This window comes from Ananas comosus, unplaced genomic scaffold (genome assembly GCF_001540865.1).
Source record: "Ananas comosus cultivar F153 unplaced genomic scaffold, ASM154086v1, whole genome shotgun sequence".
Taxonomy (NCBI): Eukaryota; Viridiplantae; Streptophyta; class Magnoliopsida; order Poales; family Bromeliaceae; genus Ananas; species Ananas comosus.
Window position 1 is genome coordinate 1 of NW_017893500.1, and position 21,835 is coordinate 21,835.

At 37.1% G+C, this 21,835-nt stretch overlaps 3 protein-coding genes across 4 annotated transcripts; 2 read left to right on the forward strand and 1 right to left on the reverse strand.

The window, feature by feature from the left end:
• Window positions 1–6: 6 nt before the first annotated feature.
• On the reverse strand, window positions 7–10,040 carry LOC109706183 (YLP motif-containing protein 1-like). Of its 2 annotated transcripts, none has more exons than XM_020226985.1 (13): window positions 8,595–10,033; window positions 8,107–8,284; window positions 6,460–6,572; window positions 6,252–6,353; window positions 5,869–5,938; window positions 5,269–5,324; window positions 3,530–3,580; window positions 2,778–2,882; window positions 2,572–2,616; window positions 2,151–2,262; window positions 1,181–1,371; window positions 385–471; window positions 7–224 (listed from the first exon to the last, which is right to left on the reverse strand). In XM_020226985.1, exons 1-13 carry the CDS (start codon window positions 9,867–9,869, stop codon window positions 48–50), a joined length of 2,562 nt encoding a protein of 853 aa, XP_020082574.1. In that variant the 5' UTR covers window positions 9,870–10,033; the 3' UTR covers window positions 7–47. The 2 variants fall into 2 exon arrangements, 1 of the variants encoding a protein (XP_020082574.1); XR_002215109.1 differs by having other exon boundaries at window positions 162–224; window positions 385–647; window positions 8,595–10,040.
• A 3,286-nt stretch (window positions 10,041–13,326) lies between these two features.
• On the forward strand, window positions 13,327–15,216 carry LOC109706184 (pentatricopeptide repeat-containing protein At2g02750-like). The gene has a single exon (XM_020226986.1). The coding sequence runs from the start codon at window positions 13,327–13,329 to the stop codon at window positions 15,214–15,216; it is 1,890 nt and encodes a 629-aa protein (XP_020082575.1).
• Window positions 15,217–16,999: 1,783 nt separating this feature from the next.
• LOC109706178 (probable histone deacetylase 19) lies at window positions 17,000–21,813 on the forward strand. The gene is made up of 7 exons (XM_020226977.1): window positions 17,000–17,773; window positions 18,847–19,287; window positions 19,745–19,975; window positions 20,270–20,361; window positions 20,443–20,512; window positions 20,875–20,940; window positions 21,400–21,813. The coding sequence occupies exons 1-7, from the start codon at window positions 17,246–17,248 to the stop codon at window positions 21,508–21,510; spliced, it is 1,539 nt and encodes a 512-aa protein (XP_020082566.1). The 5' UTR covers window positions 17,000–17,245; the 3' UTR covers window positions 21,511–21,813.
• The last annotated feature ends 22 nt before the right edge of the window (window positions 21,814–21,835 follow it).

Sequence of the window (21,835 nt, forward strand, 5' to 3'; positions counted from 1 at the left end):
AACCCAGAAAGGGAGCTCCTAAACAACAATAATCACCAGAAGATGCACTATTCGTCCTCAATATTATTGTTTAGCCCACCAATACGATGCCGCCTTCTATCAAAAGCTGCTCTAAAGGACTCTCGTTCAGCGCGGAGTTGCTCACTGAATCGCCTCTTTGTCTCCGTGTTTGTCCCCCCCTTTGCCCCTGGAGCATCCTCTTTTTCAACCAGTGGATTCGAGTCCTGTGAGGAAAGGAAAATTCTTTTTCCTAACTAAAAGGATTCTGTTGCAAAAGCAACATAGAATAGAAAGAAAAGACTCAACGGGACTACACATTTGATTGCTTCTTTTATACATAGTAAAAACAAAATCTGGAAAGGAATCGCAAGATAGATCGCTCACCAAATTGTATCCAGGTCCTGGGCCAATGATCAATGATGATGTACCTCGTTTCTTAGAAGCACCTATGGAGAACCCACTCCTATTGACCTAGAAATGAAGAAACATATAGAGTATACTGCCTTCAAGTGTGGTTATATAACCATAGTGCGGAGAGAGTATGACTTCAACATATACTTCTGCTTGTTTATTTGTCCAGCTATGTAGCATATATTATCAACTTTGGTGATTGTTCAAGTGAGCATGCCTGCATATGCTCTTGTGACCTATAGCACTTATGTCCACTCAACTCAGGGCAGCATTTCAAAACGTTTAATTAAATCAATAGTGAATGCAAAAAAATAAGAAGAGGGCAATACACATCCGTTAAGGATAACTAGTTGGAGGCAATACATAAGGAGTACTGTTTGGCATTGCTGTAGTATATAGTGTAATTCAAAAAATGCGTGCTGAATAGTGTTATTAGGAGAAGCACTACATGTCTGCCCCAAGAGCTCTATGTAGCAAAAGTAAAATCTCCGAATTGGAGTTCCAACTTTTGAGGCTCTAGAATGTCATTTTGCAAAAGATGCAGTCTATTTTATGTGCAAATGCTCAGCTATATATGGCTGCCGCTAAAAGCAAAACAAGAAGCAAGGCCAAATAGGCACAAAACTTGAGTTGATTCACTGAAAGCGTAATAAGAGCAAAAGCAACTTCATCATTGCTATTGAAAGCATCTAAGGCATAAAGCAAAATAAAAATAAAAGAAGCGCATCTGGTAACCAAGAAAATATGCTAGCTGAAGTCGACAGCATACCTGATCACTCCAGTGTACAGATTTTTCATTTGTGCCATATGCTTGGAGTATACCAGAAAGCACATTTGTATTTTCCTCACCACCATCTGAGTTTTCAGCATCCTCTTCTAAATCCTTCGACCATTTACTTCTCCCTATCTCTTTCACTTCAGTCAGCTCTTCCTCTTCTTCAGTATTCCATCTCTCACCAGCTTTTGATAAACCAAGACATATTACTATGTAATTATTATGTATTACTCCATAACTCGAAGACTTAGCATGCACAAGAAAAAACAATATATGGAACTTGGTATAACCTAGTTACACTGGGAAACAGAAGGGGGGGAGGAAATGGAGGAAAACATTGGTCTAAAGCAAGTCCTGAAAACGAATAATTTTATGTTAAAAGGTAACTATATGAGATTTAATCATCATACTACCAAGTACCAACAATGTCCATCTTCCTAAATTAATTAGAACAGAAGCATTGATATTATATGTTTTTTTGAATGCAGTCAATTTCTTTTGTTATCTCATCCTTTTCTAACAAGTAGCACCAATATTTCAGAATCATCAGATTCATCTAGTTGTGCCTTAATAACACAAGCCACCTCAATTCCCCTTCAGCGAATTCTGCACCTATCTACAATAGAATGATGAAAAGCAAATAGAGAAATTTTCCTCACTATTTTACAATTTCCTCCAAAAAACAGTGACAATCAAATAGAAAAAAGAAAACAATTCTCTCCAACTAAACCAAGAAAAGTCAAGAACATAACCAGCCTATCATTGCAACAATTTGGCTCAACTAATATTTTTTTGCTATTCCCCTGTATTTAGAGCATTCTCATCCTACCAAAAGTTAAGAAAATTTAGTAATTGCCAAAATGATAACAGAAGAACTGCAGCACCCAGAACTTTTCAAGGTAAAAAGTAAATAAAAAGTAATAGACCAATTACTAGGTGACAATAATCAGAAGCAAATTTATACCACTATGAGGTTCATAATCTGATGATTTTGGTTTGGCATGCTCACTATCCTCCTTATCAGGCACATTTTGTGTGCCATCAGCATAGTCAGCATCATCTGCTTCCATTTCCACCTGTTAAAGAGTATAACAGCATTATGCACAGGCGAGGCTGTAGAGCAAGCCAATTGGGCTCCAAGTCCCAGCATTAATAGATCCGAAAATTTAGGCCAATGAGAAATTAAAGGCTCAAATAAGAGAAAATAAGATGAAGGAAATATGGAACTTGAAGTAAGGGGAAAGAAGTGAGAAGAGCAAAATAAAGGCAACAAAAACATTGGCTTTTAAGCATACAGCAAAATTTCTATTTGTTTTTTTTCTTCGCTTATCCAACAATGATCATTATAATGGAGTTTAAAGATAGAGGAGACAGATGTTGATTACCTCTTGTATAGACTGTTCATTCAGATCATCCCCATGGAACAACGACTGCGCAGTCATATTATACATGCAAAAAGTGAGGGAAGCATTTGATGTAACATGAGGAGTCTTAATAAGCGCCAGGCATGGGGTGTGTGTGTGTGTGTGTGTGTGTGTGTGTGTGTGAGAGAGAGAGAGAGAGAGAGAGAGAGAGAGAGAGAGAGAGAGACCTGAATGTCTAGCTTCAGGTACAGCGGTGGAGAGTCTTCCCAAGATTCTGCCATCCTCTCTACATCTTCTAATGTGAAACCATGCACGTTCCTCGCAGCACAGCCCTGTATTTTCCACTCGATTAGAAGAAACATGCCACAGGTAGACAATAAACAAATAAAATATATGAGAACTCAAGAAAAGGTATATGTCAATTCAGGAGCATGGAACAAAATTTCCAAGGGAGCAGCCTGAAGAACCAAGTGACAACAAAAACCTTCACCGTTCTTAGAGGATGTGTAGTATCTGAAAGATCTCAAAAGAAAGAATATTATCTAAAAAAAGAGCAATGTTTGACCATCTAAACCACCAACTTCCCACAAAACTAAGAAAACAAAAGCCAATGCCAGGAAATATTTCATGAACAAATACTGCCAGTGAGTACCGACTGATGAAAAAAATAATTAAAAAAATAAAAAATAAAAAAAGGATCCTGCATCAGTGAGTACCGACTGATGAAAAAAATAATTAAAAAAAGGATCCTGCATAATCCTGTGAGGCCTTCCTAACAGAACATTGTTTTTTTTTTGTTTTTTTTGTTTTTTTTTTTTTTTTTTTGAGAGAGATAGGTAGCACGCTACCCGCTTCGTTTACTTCATTTAGAAATAAACTTAGCTAGAAATGTGAATCAACTAGGATTCGAACTTGGGTCAACAGAACATTGTTAATAACACAGAATTATAACAATGAGTTTAGTTGCATAAGAACTCACCATTGGATCCTTGTACGGGGCTTCAAGCAAGTACACCTCATAGCCTGCTCTCTGCTTGAGAAAAAGATAAAACAACAAGCATAAGGCACCAGAATACTTTAGCCAATATATAATCTATAGAAATAAAGTGCTCTAAATAATTCTTGAACGCCAATTTGATGTTTACAAGTGGCATTATTGTACTCCAAAGTACTGCTAAAATACAAAGCAGCCATTTCAGTGAAAATTCAGCTCTGAACCAATTGAAATTCATATTGCATAAGAAGACATCAAATTCAAAAGTATAGGGGTCCAAAACTTTAATTAGATAATTGATGGCAACTAACAAATATCATGTGAAAGATTACAAGCAAATCTTATTCTGGAAAAGGTCATTAAGAATCATAAAGGTGGATCTACAAGTTCTTCACAAACATTTCCAAAAAATGATTTCGAGTTGCAAGCAGAAATTTATCACCAGTGCTTGCAGAATATATGAACATGAAATCAATTGAATTTAATTTGAATTTCCAAAGTATAATAATGCTACTTATCTTCACAAGCAAGATCAGTATGTAAATTAGCGAGAGAAACAGAAGGGCGAGTTAGAATACCTCAATACTTTAGCAACTAATAATTAGCAAAAATGTAACATTTTCTTTTTTCCCTCAAAGAATGCATCTACTTGAAATAATGGGTGACTGATGAAACAATCATATGTGGGCCAAGAAACCACACAAATAGGAATTCGAAATAGATTGCACCAGAAATACAATAGTGCTGCCAAACAATAAACCAAAGTAATAACTAGCCATACTTGAAATTTTACTAGAGCATTTTGGCCCTGTTGTTGTATTAAAAAGAAAACTGAAGCAACGCTCTAATCAGACACAACTACAGGCCTCCAGTAACAAATAAAGCAAGACGATTCTTCTCTAACCAACCAAAATTCTGCCACTCGTCTCCAAACCACTCTTTACCATACTTCTACAAGATTGGCACATGCAAAATTCTAGTCTTCTTCGAAGTCTCAAGAGGCTGCTAGACTCCATTCAACAATTAATTTTTCAGCTCCATCTTTAAAGTTTCCATGAGAACTCTATGTAGGAACTTGTTGACAGCCAAACCAAGAGAGTAAAAGAATAGGAAAGACTGTTGAGAATTAGTGTCTAAAGAAGTGTTTTGCTGTGAAGTAGCTATTAATAGTGAAAAAAAAAAGATATAGAAAAAGAACACTTTCACAACACAAAGATAATTAGATTGTTACATCCTCACAATATTAGAGAAATAACTAAAGAAATAAATTATTCTAATAGCAGAATATAACATTTTAACAGACAGACTTCTCAATAGTTGAAATCAACCTCGCCTCCTATCCTATGCACGAATATAGTAATCTTGGATTGCTTGCTTATTAACAAGAGTGGATGCCCATGTCTGGTTTATTTGCCCAGTTCCAAATATATTTTTACCAGTGAGGTAAAACCGCGAAAGGCAGCAAATAGAGATGATAGAGCATAATGCAAGCCACATATACTAAAGTTACACATTAAAAAAACAAAACATGTGTGTTGTTAGAAACAAAACAAATTTCGATACATATCTAAGCATATTTCGATACATATCATCTCATCTTTAAGCATTTACGTAATGAAATTATATTTTGAACTTGAAGCATGTCTGAGAATCCCATTCCACCAAATTGAATAAAAAAGGTAAATACTAATAGGTGGTCACAAAAACGGAGAATAAGGGTATACCTTTCCAATTGCCCAAAATTGAGCAAAATCAGCTACCCGCAGATTGCGGTCATCCACTAAACGGGGCAAACATACCAGCAGTAAATGAGTCAGTTGCCAAATAATGCTGCATCAGTCATTAGTGAAAATGAAGGCAGCCCACGCTGCACAGCTACTGCGCCTCACTAGTTCATCTAACAGGATACTAGAATTGAATGCCTTAAACAGTACAAACACCTAGGTATACTAGGGCAAACCCTCCAATCAATATTCTATGCATCCTATCGTGATACTACCTATCGTGTATAGAGAGAGTTCATTCATCTTATCAAAGTAAGTGTGGAAGAAGTTCGGTGCTAGAATCTATTTCGGAACTAGAGCTTTGAGTGTAGTAGAAAATGAATTGCAAGGGCAACAGATTAAACACACATGATGACTACATGAAGTTGAACAGTTTTAAGCAAGAACCATGAAAAATCTTTTTTAGAATATGAAGGTGAAAAGAGCAAGAAATAAAAATTAGCTAAAGAAATCAAAGATAATTACCAACAATTACCAAAGAAAAGTTAAAAATGGTTAAATAGTCAAGATTCCACACAATGTCCAGAATCAACCCCATACCGATAACAAATGTAAAAATCCCCTCATCAAGGGTCTTCTTGAATGCCTTCAACATGCTTGCCCTGTATGTCTACCAACAGAAAAGCACATCAGAGATACAGAAGTGACAATTATATTGAATGCAAAACTCCTTAATTAATTGAGAAGAGAATGGTATTTAGCATCATTCTTAACATCATGGTATTTAGCATCATTCTTAACATCTTTTGAAGTACTATAAATCCTGAATATCACAAGAAAAAAAAATGGTATGTAGACCTCGTAGAAAAAAGAAAAAAAAGAGATAATAATACTGGGCTCCAATCTGTCATTGAATCACATCTCTTCGGAAGAAAAACAAAGTAAACAGATTTAAGAAGGAAAAAAAAAGGAAACTGCATCACCTCCTCCATCTCAGGTTCATAACAGTACTCAATTGCTTTCTTAGTCGACTGCTTCTTGCCTCTGAATGAGCTAGAAGATTTATTCCCATCATTGTCTTCAACCTTCAGATAACACACTTAAAAATTAACGATTCGTATTTTCATGCTTTGTCACAAAATAGAATTAAAACATACAATTGAGCTCATGAAAAGAAAATGCTATGCACACCTTTTCAACTTCAATCATGAAATAATCATCCATTGCATGAATTCTAGGTGCATTCCCACCAATTTCCACTTCAAGATCACGCAATGCTTTTGCGAGATAGCTTTTTCCACTACCTACAAGTACAAACATTGGTGTGCCTTTTAGATATAATAGTATTATAAATCTTAATTACAATCACCATTAAATTTACCCTATTTATTAATTTCTAAAGTCAGTCCAAGTTTGCTCATAAACCAGGTCCTTTATACTTCGTTTGGTTCGGATATAAGTAAGAACTAGCTTATACCAGGGATAGGTACAAGTTTAAGTATAAGCGAGAACTAGACCAATTTTGTGTTTGGATGAAAATTTGGTTGTTCCCGAAAGTAAGAAAAATAGTGTTCGGATGGATAAGATGGAATAAGAATAATAGTTGATAGTTATAAAGAGAAAATAATGGTATTACCCCTCTCATTATATTTGAATTTAAATTTTTAAATTTTAAATTTAAATTTTTAACTTTTAAATTTTAAATTTTAAAATTAAAATTTAAAATTTTAATTTTAAAAATTAAAATTTAAAATTTTAATTTTTAAAATTTTATTTTTAAATTTTTAAATTTTAAATTTAAGACCAAATTTAAATTTGAAAGATATAAAATATCAAATTTAAAATTTAAAATTTTAAAATTTAAACTTTAAAATTTAGAATTTTAAATTATAAATTCTAATTTTGAGATTAAAAATTTTAAATTTTAAAAAATTAAATTCTAATTTAAAATAAAATTCTCTCTCTCTCTCTCTCTCTCTCTCTCTATACCAGGGGAACAAGGGATCGGAACAAGGGTGGGAATACTTGTTCCCACCCATACTGGGTTATCCCTATATTTTAAAGTTTAAATTCTAATTTGAGAGTACAAATTTTAAATTTTAAAAATTTAAAATCTATATTAAAATAAATCTCTCTCTCTCTCTCTCTCTCTCTATACCGGGGGAACAAGGGGTGTTCCCACCCCTAGGTGGGAACAATAATTCCCACCCACCCAACTTTGTGTTTGGATACAAGAGGGGGGATAAGACCCTTATCCCCCCTCTTGTACCCAATCCAAACGGTACCTTAAAGCACCACAATCACATATCAATAAAGCAAAAGAAATGGAGAATATTAATTCCCATACAAGACAAATTCCAAATATGCATTCTTGAAGCAACAGCTTGAGTCAGTCATAGAAACTTTTTCACGTTCATCTCTCTGTTGGTGATGACCTCCATCAGAGGCATTACTTCTCTTATCATTAGCCAAACTAAGTCTTCTTTTTTTCGTTTTCGCCATCTTCTCTTTTTAGAGTGAACATAAGGGGGCCCTCTCTACTAAATGTAACTTAAATCCCAAATGTTTCCCGGAATATGTAACTTAAATCTTAAATGTTTCCCAGCACTACAAGCTGACATGAATTTTTCATTTCTTCTCCTACTATACCAGCGCCACACTCATCCATCTCAAATACTTCCAGATTCATTGCTAACTTTATCAACTAAAGCGAGGGGGAAAAAAAAGATTGAATAAGCCATAAGTTGTTCAACAACTCCTTTTAACAGGACAGAATTTAAAATAGCATAACATACAAATTAAGAACACAGCAGATGGTAATGAAGAACATCAAAGAACCTGGAAGCCCTCGAAGGATGATAACAATATGATCAGGACGAGAGGCACGATGTGGTTGCTTGAACAAGTGAGAAGCACTGACAACTGTAACTTTATTCTTAAGTGAATTCTTTGAGGGGTACCCTAGACCATTTCCCATATGCAGATCTGAAGGGGCTTGAGAGGCGAACGTCAATCCCTGAATGAAAATGCAGATTTGTTATCGCAGTTCTTTATGCATAACTTGCAAAATAAGGGCGCAAGATGTGTTTCACTAAAATTTGAGATATAAAAAAGCAGATACTCCTATTACTTTCCAGCACACTCTTATTTATTATGCAATGGAACATAAACTGACAATAAATAAAAAGTTTGAAAATTCGTATTTGCAGCAGAAGAATAAGGTGAAAGATTAATATAATATATGAATGAGAAGCCAGTATGGCTTAATGAATGATTACGACATCAAGAATGGGAAAAGGAACTTTGAACAAAAGTGGGATATGTACCTCGGAAATAAATTGGGATGAATTACGAGCAGGCAGCATGTTATAACAGTTCGCTTGTGGCAAAGGGTGTGTTTCAGGCAAGGTGCGACCATTAGGTGGAAGCGAAACGGTGGCTGAAGCACTCGATAAAACAGGGAATAGTGCGGGAGCCGCTGTTGGAGCTGATGATGCCATGTGGAAATCTGACTGATAACCCCGATAATGTGCTGCTGCAATAGGTGGCGGAGGCATGGAAGTATAAGATTGCTGAAGCCCTTCAACTGCATTATGGCCGGTGGCTCCAGCGCTAGATTTCTCACTTGCTAAATCATGAGTAGCAGATTGCCGTGCATTTTGGCTATGGAGCTCAAATTCATCTTTTGCTGGGTCATGCATCAAATATGCCGCATATGATCTTCGTTCGTCATGATTTATTAAATGTGCTGCAATCTGATTACTACCTTTGGCAGCATATGGAGATTGATGTGGCAACATATAGGAATTCTCACTTAGATGAAATCTGTGGTGATCATGTGCGTAATACTTCTCATGAGGTCCTCCTGATGCATAATCAGGATTGGGATACGAAACCTGCTGCCAGGATTCTCCGATTGGTTGAACATAGGCACCATCTCCTCCGGGCTCGTTTCTCTCTCGAGGAGTAAACCCAACAACATTTTGGGGATCAGTCGATCTTTCGGAATTCCCACACTCTTTGTACATAGTCCGTTGCATATGCTGATTCTGGTAGTCAGGGGCCGACTCAGAAGCATGACCGAATCCCGAGTCGCAGAAGCTGTGACCAGATCCAACACTCGGGTAGCTGTTCTGTGGAGCTTCACTGAAACTCTGCCGCCCATGATCTCGGATCAGATTCAGCCTCCGCTCATCATCCACCGAGACCTGATTCGGCTGCGGCGGCAGGGGAATGTCGCAAGGGTTATAAGGAAGAGTCGGCGGAGGTGGCAAGTTACCTGAAGGATGATGCTCTCCCACCCGCATCCTCTTCTGAAACCTCTCCCTCTCCGAGAAGTCCTCGTGGCCAAACCACGGCGGAGGAGGGAACCCCGGCGTCGGCGGAGGCGGAGGCGGCGGGAACGGCGCCGGAGGGCCCGGCGCACGGCCCCAGAACGACTGCGGAGGCGGAAGCGGAGGCGGAGGCTCGTAGGGAAGCGGCGGAGGAGGGAAGCGGCGGTGATACTCGCCGGGGAAGGGAGGGGGAGGTTGGCAGAAGGGAAAGTGGGAGCTGGAGCACACGGGGCAGAGGTTGCCGTGGAATCGCCATGGATCATCCATGGCGGGGCTCGGTACTGGATCTAGGGTTGGTGACGATCTAGGGTTTCAGCTCCGGAGGAGACGAGGGGGGAAGATGATCGGGGAGCTGCCGCGTCGGGTAGCTTTTTTCAGTTTTTATACGAGCGCAGGGAGGCGTCTTCGAACCGGGTCGACGTTTCAAACGATTTGATCCGTCCGATCCGGTTCGCCGGCTTCTTTATATAGACATTCGAAGATTACAATTTCTAAGTTATTGAATGAATATATATATATTCGTTCATATTTAAGTGGTGTGTATTTAAAATCGTAAATTTTGCTTGAGTCTTGAGAGTGTTTGATTACAAAAAAAACATGTAATTAGATAATATTATTGCATTAAATTTAGATTAATAAGATATATTATAATATATATATTTATTTAATATGATAATAATATATTTAAAAGTTATAGTCTATCCAATTTGATAAATTTATCAGATAAAATTCAATAATATAAATCTAATTTAAATAAGGGAAAACTTCAAAAACCCCCCCTGTGGTTTCGTGCATTCTCACTTTGCTACCCTGTGGTTTAAAACGTATCAATTTACCCCCCTGTGGTTTCATTTTTATCTTTTCGGAAGCTTTTTCGTTAATATTTCGTTAAATTATGTACAAAAAACTTCAGATAACCATCTATATTTATCGAATAGTCACTTTAGTATCCTTTAATTTTAACTTTGTCACTGATTTTAAAAAATAATAATAATAAAATTGATAACAAAAAGATAAAAACGAAACCACAGGGGGCAAATTGATACGGTTTTTTCAAAACCACAAGACGATACAAAGTGAGAAGCAGCGAAACCACAGGGGGCCTTTTTTTAAGCCCTTTCGCCTTTAAATAAATCAGTTAAAAAGAATGTAAATGAATACTATTGAGAATTTAGTTTACACAAATAATCATTATTTCTAAAAATCCTTAGGAAATCATATTCCAGCTATATTTATGATACAAAATATAAATCGCAGTTAAACTGTTAACTCTTGCTGGTGGATAGTTTTAGAATATTAATTTGGGCTAAATATCTTGCTTATTTCCAGGTTGATGTTAAAATTACACCTCAAAACAGACAGTTAGGCATTTGTTTGATATACATAGTACGTTATTCAATAGTGTCATTTTTATATAAAGTATATGATTAAATGCTTCACAACTACTTTATTGGCTTCAACTATTTTCTTTAGGAGACAAAATAACATTGCTCCGTAGATAAACTTTTTTTTTTTTTTTTGAGAGATAATAGGTCACCTTACCCCACTTGTTATTTGCATTTAGAAATAAATTTAGCTGAAAATGTAATAACTCAGATTCGAATCTTCGGGTCTCGCGGTATCAACACCAAAACAGCCTTTGCCGACTTGCTTTAGGGACGGTTAGTGCTCCGTGATAAAAGTCTATTTTCCTAAAAAAATCTTAGGAGGGAATCTATTTAAGGACTAAAACAAACTATAAGATAACAATAAAAGGAAAGAAAAAAAACTTTTATATGGTACATATTCTATTAGCAAGTCACTTGTCTGGATTTTTCGACAACCATACAAGCTCCACAAATTTGTTCTTTTAAATTCAGGTACCTCCTAACTGAGCTAAACTTCCATTCTATTCTATGATGAGCCAAAAAGATTTTAAATTTTTCAATGGTCCGAAAGGATCGATCTTCTAGAAAATCAAAAACGCATCATTGACATAGACTCAACAAAAATTTTTTACTTTAAATTTTAGTTTCATTCATAATAACGTAACATTAACTAACGAACACCACTATCAATAACACCGATTAAAATTATAAACTTTGAAACCCTTTGATCATTAGGCAAATGATGTCGAAAAGACTTGAAATTTGATTTCTAAACACTTCAAGTGGTACAGATCATATTTAACAGTGCCGATCGTTGATTTGGAGGCTCCATCATCGAAAACAAATGGGTGGCAACAGAGCCCGTTTGCTATCGATAGTATTCTAGCTTAACTCATATAAATATATAATTAGAGTTAAGCTAAAATACTATCGATAGCAAACGGGCTCCGTTGCCACCCATTTGTTTTCGATGATAGAGCCTCCAAATCGACGATCGGCACCGTTGAACATGATCTATACCACTTGAAGTGTTTAGAAATCAAATTTCAAATCTTTTCGACATCATTTGCCTAATGATCAAAGGGTTTCAAAATTTATAATTTTAATGGTCGATATGAGGCGTTTTCTCGTTTAATGTCGTAAAGATATCCTAAATCAATTGAATTTTTGTTAGAAAATTCTTTAAACTATTTAAAACAAGATTTATACTCTTGATCTTGACTTACAAGACTCCTATCATCATTTTTTAAAGAATATTCATTTTCAGCCGTTTATTTTTGTGTCCGCTCGATGGAATAAGAAGAACAATATCGAAAATGTATGAAATTTGATTCCTAAACACTTCAAGTGGTAGCCGATCATGTTCAACGGTGCCGATCGTCGAATTTGGAGGCTCCATCATCGAAAACAAATGGGTGGTAAAACGGAGCCCGTTTGCTATCGATAGTATTCTAGCTCAACTCTATATATATATATATATATATATATATATAGAGTTGAGGCTACTTAAGTTATCGGAAGTACGGAGCCTTCCGTGCTTCCAGCTCGTTTTCGATGTTGCAACTTTCGAATCGTCGATCGGCTCCGTTAAACTTGATCTAGAGTATTTGAAGTACCTAGAAAATAAATTTTATGATTTTACGATATCATTTGCCTAGTGAACGAAGGGGTTCAAAATCAACGGCTGAAAATAAAAATCTTACAAAATGTAATAATATGACATTAAAATTTTAAATCAAAGATATTGATCTTGTTTTATATAGTATAAAGAATTTTCTATCAAAATTTCACGTGATTTGGATATTTCTACACCGTTAAACTTGCAAACGGCTCACTACGGCCATTGAAATTTGTTGATTTTGAGCCCATTCGATCACTAGGCAAATGATATCGAAAAATAATAAAATTTATTTTCTAGGTACTTCAAATGCTCTAGATCAAGTTTAACGGAGCCGATCGACGATTCGAAAGTCGCAACATCGAAAACGAAGCTGGAAGCACGGAAGGCTTCCGTGCTTCCGATAGCATAGTAACCTCACTCTCTCTACTCGCGCTCGCTCTCTCTCTCTCTCTCATCTCTCTCTCTTCTATATTATATGATATATACTATATCATGCTAATATGCATGCCATTACATACATGATATATCAACACTGTAATTATATAATTGATCGTTTCAAGCACAAAGTGTCAACATACTTAGTGGTTGATACCTCATGTAGAACGTAATGCTGTGACTCCTACACAAAATTGTGTTTTTTTTTTATATGCTAAATATGTCCATGCATTGCACGGTCAAGGTAATATTAGTAACTCTATACAATGGTATTTTCGAGAGAAAGAGCGAGAATTATGCAATGGTTAATCATATAACTTGGAAAAATATTTCAAACTTGGTCTCGAACGGCTCTTACAAAGAAGCCCTCTCTCACTACGCCCAAGCCCACTCCACCTCCATCCACCCAAACAAATTCACATTCCCCTTCCTCCTCAAATCATGCAAAGAGCTCAAATCGATCCCGCAAACCCAACAAATCCACACCCACATCATAAAATTTGGTTTTATGTCCAATAAATACGCGGCAACAGCTCTCATTGATGCTTACGTGAAGCTCCAGCTGTTCGGAGACGCACTTAAGGTGTTCGACGAAATTCCTAACCCAACACTTCCTTCTTTTAATGCCGTAATTGCTGGGTTTTCTCGCCATGGGCGCTGCGAAGAATCTGTTCGAAGCTTTAGGCTACTTGCATACGAGGGGTTGCCCCCGAATTCTGTTACCATTGCGAGCCTGTTGCCTGCATGTAGAATGGTTGAGCAAGGATTGCAATTGCATGGTCTTTCGATAAAGATGGGGCATCATTCGGATTGTTATGTTGCGACCGCACTTATTACTATGTATGCAAACTGCTCTGAATTGGGTTTGGCCCGAAAGGTCTTTGAGCTCATCGATGAGAAGAAAATTCAAAGCTACAATGCAGTGGTTTCTGGGTTTCTAAGAAACGGGGAAGATTACATGGCTTTGAATTTGATCAGGAAAATGTGTATTTCGCTGAACAAGAAGCCCAATCCAACAACTTTGCTCTCCGTTCTCTCTGTATGCTCAAATTTATCAGCTTGTTCGCTTGGCAAGCAGGTACATTGTTATCTATTGAGAAGCGACATGAATCATGACGTCAAACTAGGAACAGCACTTGTCGACATGTACTCTAAATCTGGAATTGTTAAATGGGCATATCGCGTTTTCATGTCCATGGAAAATAGGAATTTGGTAACTTGGAATGCAATGATATCCGGTTTTTTAGTTCACGGACACCTCAACATTGCTCTGGAATTGATCCATAAGCTAAAAATCGAAGGAATGAAGCCTGATACAGTAGCGTTGAATCTGATGATAATTGGGCTTTCTCAACAAGGAAAAATAGCTGAAGCCTTTGCTTCATTCAAGGAGATGCAATCAGATGGAATGGTGCGCCCAAGTCTAGAGTCTGTAACAAGCCTTCTACATTCTTGTTCATACGCCTTGGATCTCCGGCAGGGTAAAGAGATTTATGCCCATGTAGTTAGAACAAGAAAAGATTTCGATGATGTGGTTTTCCAAACAACAATGATCCATCTATGCATGCGATGTGGAGATTGTAGTTATGCCCGTAGAGTATTTGATATGTATGGAAAGAAATCAACCGATCCAACAATTTGGAATGCCTTAATTTCTGGTTACGGTAGAAACGGAGAAAATGAATTAGCTTTACAATTGTTCAATGAGATGCTAGAACTAAATGTAAAGCCCAATTCAGCTACTTTTCTGAGTGTTCTTTCAATCTGCGGTCATTCTGGTCAGGTTAAGAAAGGGTGCGATATATTTGAGAAGATGAGCAGTACCTACGATATTAATCCAACTGCAGAACACTTTGGTTGCATGGTGGACCTACTGGCCCGAGCGGGGAAGCTTTTCGAAGCTCGGGACTTGGCACGAAAGCTCGATAACCCTCCCAGTTCGGTGTATTATTCTTTACTTGGTGCCTGCGAATGTTATTCTAATGCCGAAATTGGCGAAGAGATGGCTGAAAGGCTTTGTAAGTTAGACCCTTCAAGCCCAACTCCTTTGGTAAGTCTATCCAATATATATGCTGGTGAAAATAGATGGAATGATGTAGAGAGGTTGAGGAAGATGATGGCAAACAGGGGACTCTACAAAGTGCCTGGTTATAGTTGGATGGATGAGAAAGCCGAGTTGCAGATCACCTAGAACTGTTTCAATACATCTGTACAGTTAGCTTGTTCTTTAAACTCTGATGAGGTTTTCCTCTGGTGTAGGAAAAGTTCAAAATTCATTGTGTAAAGAAACTTGTTTAGATCAAGAAGACATATAAATCATGTGCGCGTCAAATGGGGTTATAGGCAGTTGCCTATGGACATTTACCAAAAGGAAACATGGGTTGCGTATTACTCAAGAAAGAAAGAGAAAATCAAGAAAAAAAAGGAAAAGGTAATATTAAGTTGGGTACATTTACTTGGAAAAATATTTTTAAGAAATTGGTGAGATTAAAATGAGAGAGATTCATTCATAGGGCTAATCAGAGTTCAGTATACTGGCCTGAGCTTGGGCCAGGAATGGCTTTATGTACTACATTTAAAGTGTTATGTTTCAAATTAATTAAAGGTACATTGAATTTCAGTCATCATAATCTCTGCATTTACTTTTTCGTATTGGGTGAACAGGTAATTTGACTAATGATAGAAAGGGTAATTTGGACAACTAATGAATTGACTGTATTACAAGAAATCTCACAGAATTCTTGCAGTTTAGTTGTAATCCTAAAATATAACGTTGATCTGAGAATTCTTATTTCTTTGAATTCTGGAGTTTTTATTGAATCTTTATCTGAAGTTAAAAAGAAATGAAAAAAAAAAGCCAATCGGGCTGAATTTGGGGTGAAAGTCGTTAGGATTTAGATGTCAAAATATATATATTTATATCCAAATTTGCATTCAAAAATAAAAAAATAAAAAAATATAAATGCAAATATAATGGGAAAACTTCAAAAACCCCCCTTGTGGTTTCAATTTTTTTCACTTTAATACCCGTGGTTTAAAATGTATCAAGTTAGTACCCCGTGGTTTCTCACTTTATCACTTAAGTACACTGTGGTTTAAAGTGTATCAAGTTAGTACCCTGTGGTTTTGCACTTTATCACTTTAGTACCCTGTGGTTTTAATTTTGTATCAAGTTAGTATCCTATAGTTTTTTAAATCACAAGGTACTAAAGTGATAAAGTGTGAAACCACAGAGTACTAAAGTGATAAAGTGCAAAACCACAGGGTACTAGCTTGATACATTTTAAACCACAGGGTACTAAAGTGATAAAGTGAGAAACCACAGGGTACTAACTTGATACACTTCAAACCACAGGGTACTAAAATGAAAAAGTGTGAAACCATAGGGGGGGTTTTTGAAGTTTTTCCAAATATAATTTTTTAAAACATTTGATCTGTATTCGACCATTTTTTAAGGGACAAGAGAAATATAGATAAAATGATTCTGTATATTTTCTATTTATTTTACTATAATTTTATGTTAAAAAATTATATTTAAATATCTTAAAATATTAAATTTTATTTAATAAAGTATAATAAGCATACGAAGTTTGAACATGAGCTTTGTCTTATATATTTTACGAGTTAATTTTAGTTCATATTTATTTATGCGTAGTAATAATATATATTATTTTCCAGATACAAATTCAACTCATATCTCAATTCGAATCTATTTTAAGTGGATATGATAATAAAAATTCTGTATCTGATACATATCCCCATTCGAATTTGTATGGTTAAAAGAAATATGAATATAGATATAATTTTGTCAAAATTTGATCATATTCAGTAGTTTTTACCCCCAGGCTGAAGGGGTCGTGTCATATTTTGTATCTTCAATATTCTAGCAGTTTCTTCTCTTAATAGGACTTTCCCCCTGCATATAAACACTGCTTATATTAGTACAAATATCGCCCCCACAATCCCGCATAATTCCTCTCCTCCATAATAATAACAAAATAAAAGCAATCGAAAAAAATAAAAATAATACGAAAAAGCCCCTCCCCTCTTCTCCCTCTGTGCGCTGTACACTCCGAACCGGCCCTCGACACTCGCCTCCACCGTCTCCTTCCCTCTTCATCCCCGTCCCCAGTCTCCGATTAGGGTTTCCGCGCAACGAAGAGAAAGTAGCTGCGGCGGCGGCGGCGGCGGCGAAGGAGGAGGAGGAGGGCAACTCCGCCATGGACGGGGGCGGGAACTCGCTAGCTTCGGTTTGCCCCGACGGGTCGAAGCGGAAGGTGTGCTACTTCTACGACCCAGAGGTGGGGAACTACTACTACGGCCAAGGGCACCCCATGAAACCCCACCGCATCCGCATGACCCACGCCCTCCTCGCCCACTACGGCCTCCTCCACAGCATGCAGGTCTACAAGCCCAACCCCGCCCGCGACCGCGACCTCTGCCGCTTCCACTCCGACGACTACATCGGCTTCCTCCGATCCGTCACCCCGGAGACGCAGCAGGACCAGATCCGTGCCCTAAAGCGCTTCAATGTCGGCGAGGATTGCCCCGTCTTCGACGGATTGTACAGTTTTTGCCAGACCTATGCGGGAGGATCCGTCGGTGGCGCCGTGAAGCTCAACCATGGCCATGATATCGCCATCAATTGGGCCGGGGGGTTGCATCATGCGAAGAAGTGCGAGGCGTCGGGGTTTTGCTATGTAAACGATATCGTCCTCGCCATCCTCGAACTCCTCAAGCGCCACGAGGTAATCGCTTCGTTCTTGATTCGATCTGAAAGAAGAGTTTTGCATGAGAATGTTTACTTCCTACTTAGTTTGATCATCTATCGTAAACTTTTGGAAGGGGGAAATATGGATATAACATTAGGATTGCCAATAGTTTTGGCTCATAGCTGTGCAAATCCTTATATTTTTACAGTCTTAAACAACTAGCATGCTGAACAACCTGTTGAGTGTTTACATACATCTTAGCTAATCACTTTGATAATGAGAATTCTCTTAAGGAAGTTCTCAATTCGTTGGATATTAGGGAGATTTCATTGAGGAAACGTGAGAGGTTACTGACTTACTGCTACAGTTTTTTGTAAGTCATGAAGAGCCATGAATGGTGGTAGAAGGTTGTTTTGATGTGTTCTTTCTTGGCTTACCTCTTAGAGATGAAGTACGTAATTTATCTTTCTCCCATAATTAGACTGTTTCATGCCCGTAAGAAATTTGTATATTGTGCTTAGATTGCTTGGCTGAAATGAATTTCAGTTTGTTGGACTGATGACACCCGCATTTAGCTATTTTGGTTTCATGACAAACCCCTATTGTACTTGCTACATTTGGGTGGGAAGTTTACACCAAGTTTTAGGCTATTGATTTTGGGTCAGCAACCATTTATAGATTGATATCTCATTTGTCCATAGTGGCTTTCTAGCTCTGAGAATGTACTGGTTAACAATATAGTTTGTTTGGAAAAAAGTTTATATGATGACAGCTTGATAGTGCACTGGTAAGAAAAGGAATTCTATTTTGATTTCTAACCTCAAGATTTTCAATTTAGTCCCTAAAGTTTGACTCTGATTTCAGCTTAGTCCTTCACGCTTCTATTTAGTGAAGCAAAGTCTAGTGATGCTGCTTGTTTGGTACATTACTTACAGCAGGATTATTATGCATAACAAACTTCAGGAACTAAACTGTTGAAATCGGAGGAAGAAAACTATTGAGGATGAAATTGAAATGGTTATCAAGCTCCAATGTGCAAATTCTAAGACCCTATAAAATTTTCCATCGCTGAATTTTTATTGACATTTTTCCCCTTTATCCACTTGCAGCGAGTGCTATATGTGGACATCGATATCCACCATGGAGATGGTGTTGAGGAGGCATTCTATACGACCGACAGAGTGATGACAGTTTCCTTTCATAAGTTTGGAGATTACTTTCCTGGAACGGGTGATATACGTGACATTGGATATGGGAAAGGAAAATACTACTCCTTAAATGTTCCATTAGATGATGGAATTGATGACGAGAGTTATCAGTCTCTCTTCAAGCCAATCATTGGAAAAGTTATGGAAGTTTTCCGTCCTGGTGCCGTGGTACTTCAGTGCGGTGCTGATTCTTTGTCAGGTGATAGGTTGGGCTGTTTTAACCTATCGATTAGAGGCCATGCGGAGTGCGTGAAATATATGAAATCTTTTAATGTACCATTATTGCTTCTTGGTGGTGGTGGATATACTATAAGAAATGTTGCACGCTGTTGGTGTTATGAGGTAAAGTAATACATTTCCCTTGTCATTATATGTATACTGAACTTTCCTCCATTTTCAACTAACTTTATCAAAATAACCATTTGTGAAATTAATGGACTTCTCTTTGCCGTACTTACGGTTTTCTCGTTCCTGCATTATTCTTGCGGGATGGTAATTAGTGTTTTTGCAATATTTCTACATAGAAAACTTTATGCACCTTTGAAATGATAAATCCACTATTTTCTTTTTTCGTTAAAATTTTATGATGTAGCGTTGAAACTTGATCCGGTTTAAGAAAACTACATAATTGTCCTCTGTAGCTTTTCTTTTATGCCTTGTGGATTGGGAGACACTTCCCCTGACAATTTATTTAGTGTTTTTTCATGCCAATCTTTTTGAAGTGTCACATCTGATTCATTTTTTCTTTTATTTCTTTTTTACTTCTCCTGTCTTATTTTGTGTTTTAATATCTGAGCAGACAGCTGTTGCCCTCGGTGCAGAGCTTGAGGACAAGATGCCTCAGCACGAATATTATGAGTATTTTGGTCCAGACTATACTCTTCATGTTGCACCAAGTAACATGGAGAACAAGAATACTCGCCAGCAGTTGGATGATATTAGGTCAAAACTTCTTGATAATCTCTCAAAGCTTCGTCATGCTCCTAGTGTCCAATTTCAAGAACGCCCTCCTGATACCGAGTTTCCTGAGGTAAACTTTTCTTTTTCCCTCTTCTAAATGTTAGAAATATTTAAATCGGATTGAATTTTACTTCTGCAGTTTATTAACCTTATTATACATAGTTATCGTGATATCCTTTGGTCATAATACCAGTGTACTTTTGTAATTCTTACTTTCAATCTTTCTACACATTAAGCAAATTTGCATTTGTCTGATCACTGTATCGGGATAAATTATAGGATTTGGTGTTAAACCATAAGGATGAGACAGTTAATATAGTATTAGCATGATTGACCAGTAACCCTTTTTTCTTTTTATATCCAGCCTGATGAAGATCAAGAGGATCCTGACGAAAGGCATGATCCAGATTCTGATATGGAAATGGATGATTCCAAGCCTTCAGAGGAGACATTACGGTATCTTTTTTTTTCCCCATGTTCTTTTTCTTTTGTTTTTTCTGTTATTTGCATTCTAACGACAATAACATTTTCTTGCAGGAGAGCATCAAACAGTATTCAGAATGTAAGAGTCAAGAGAGAGAACGCTGAAAATGAGACTAAAGATCAGGTACTGATTTAAAAATCTACTGAATATACTTTTAAACAGTCAACTAGATGTTAATACTTTGCATTTTTTTTTTCCTCCCATTATTTTTCATTTTGTTTTGAAAGACTCTTGGAGGCACTCAGCTAGATTTTCTAATATTTTGGTACTGTTATCACTTGGATGGATCCACAGAACATGGTGATTTTAGGAGCTTGTGTGAAACAAACATTTTATTGAACTGTAGGTTGCAAGAAAGCTCTTGAAATAGCAATTCGTGCAAAACAGTGAATAACAGCTTGTCGAATAGCAGTTCTCCTCCTTTCTCCTCTTTCTTCTTTTTCTTTTTTTTTTTTCATTCTGTTCAAAATTCTATTATCTTGCAGGAAGCTCTTAAAGTAGCCATGGAACATTTCAAGGGTACAGAGCCCATGGAGATCGCATCCTCTAAGGTGACTTTTATGATCATTAAGTGAAATAAATGTTATGCATGTTAGGGGGCCTATCTGGCCTCATTAAAACTTCTGCAAAAATGTTGTGGAGAAAAGCCGTTCGAAAAAATCATTGACCTTTTTTTCATTGATTCCTCCGAACAGCTTTCCGCAGCAGAAGCAGTGGAAGCTTCAAACTAAACTTCTGCTTTTAGAATTCAAAAGCTCCTTCAGCTTCCAATTCACTAGACATCTATTTAATTACCTGATTACTCCATTAGCATTAATAACTTGTTGGCCTGAACTGTTACTAGTTTGTTAGCTTTTCTATCTTCGTACTCTCTAATGAGGGACTATATATTGGGTTGTCACCTTTCAATGTAGAGAAGCAGTTCCAAGTGCTAGCTCAAGCAGGTTTCAACAATGATTCCTATGATGGTGTTATAACTTTCTAATGCCTTTTGGCTTGTCCACATGCAGCCTTCAGAACCCAGTTCAATGGCAATAGATGAGCCGGCAAATATAAAGCTCGAACAGGAGAATCCAAACAAGTTGCCGGAATCCTCTGTTTCTATGTTCCAGAAACCCTGAATCAGGCACCATGTATGGGGAATATAATATTGTAGGGATAATACTGCGACATGGTTTTTGAGAGCTATGAGGTTGTACCATCTGGAACTGTCAGTGAGTTTTATTAGTAGCAACAACGATTTATCTTACAGCATCAAACTTTGAACTCCCAAGCTCGAAAGTTTTCAGCCTGCAATGTTGAGATAATATCTGCATGTAGCTTGTTCCTAGAGGAGTATTTGCATGTAGCTTGTGCCTAGAGGAGTAATTGTATAGCTAATTGATTAAACTTAAATTGACTTTTGGAACTTATTTGGACATTTAGGTGGTGTTTGTATTTTTTTTT

Excerpts from the sequence above, each read along its gene's own strand:
- LOC109706183 (XM_020226985.1), bottom strand. The coding sequence starts at position 9,869 with ATGGATGATCCATGGCGATTCCACGGCAACCTCTGCCCCGTGTGCTCC. Across the intron at positions 2,617-2,777 it reads ACCTGAAGCTAGACATTCAG|TCGTTGTTCCATGGGGATGA; the intron begins GTCTCTCTCTCT and ends ATGACTGCGCAG. Across the intron at positions 225-384 it reads CAGGACCTGGATACAATTTG|GACTCGAATCCACTGGTTGA; the intron begins GTGAGCGATCTA and ends CTTTCCTCACAG.
- LOC109706184 (XM_020226986.1), top strand. The coding sequence starts at position 13,327 with ATGGTTAATCATATAACTTGGAAAAATATTTCAAACTTGGTCTCGAAC.
- LOC109706178 (XM_020226977.1), top strand. The coding sequence starts at position 17,246 with ATGGACGGGGGCGGGAACTCGCTAGCTTCGGTTTGCCCCGACGGGTCG. Across the intron at positions 19,976-20,269 it reads CTGATACCGAGTTTCCTGAG|CCTGATGAAGATCAAGAGGA; the intron begins GTAAACTTTTCT and ends TTTTATATCCAG. Across the intron at positions 20,362-20,442 it reads CCTTCAGAGGAGACATTACG|GAGAGCATCAAACAGTATTC; the intron begins GTATCTTTTTTT and ends ATTTTCTTGCAG.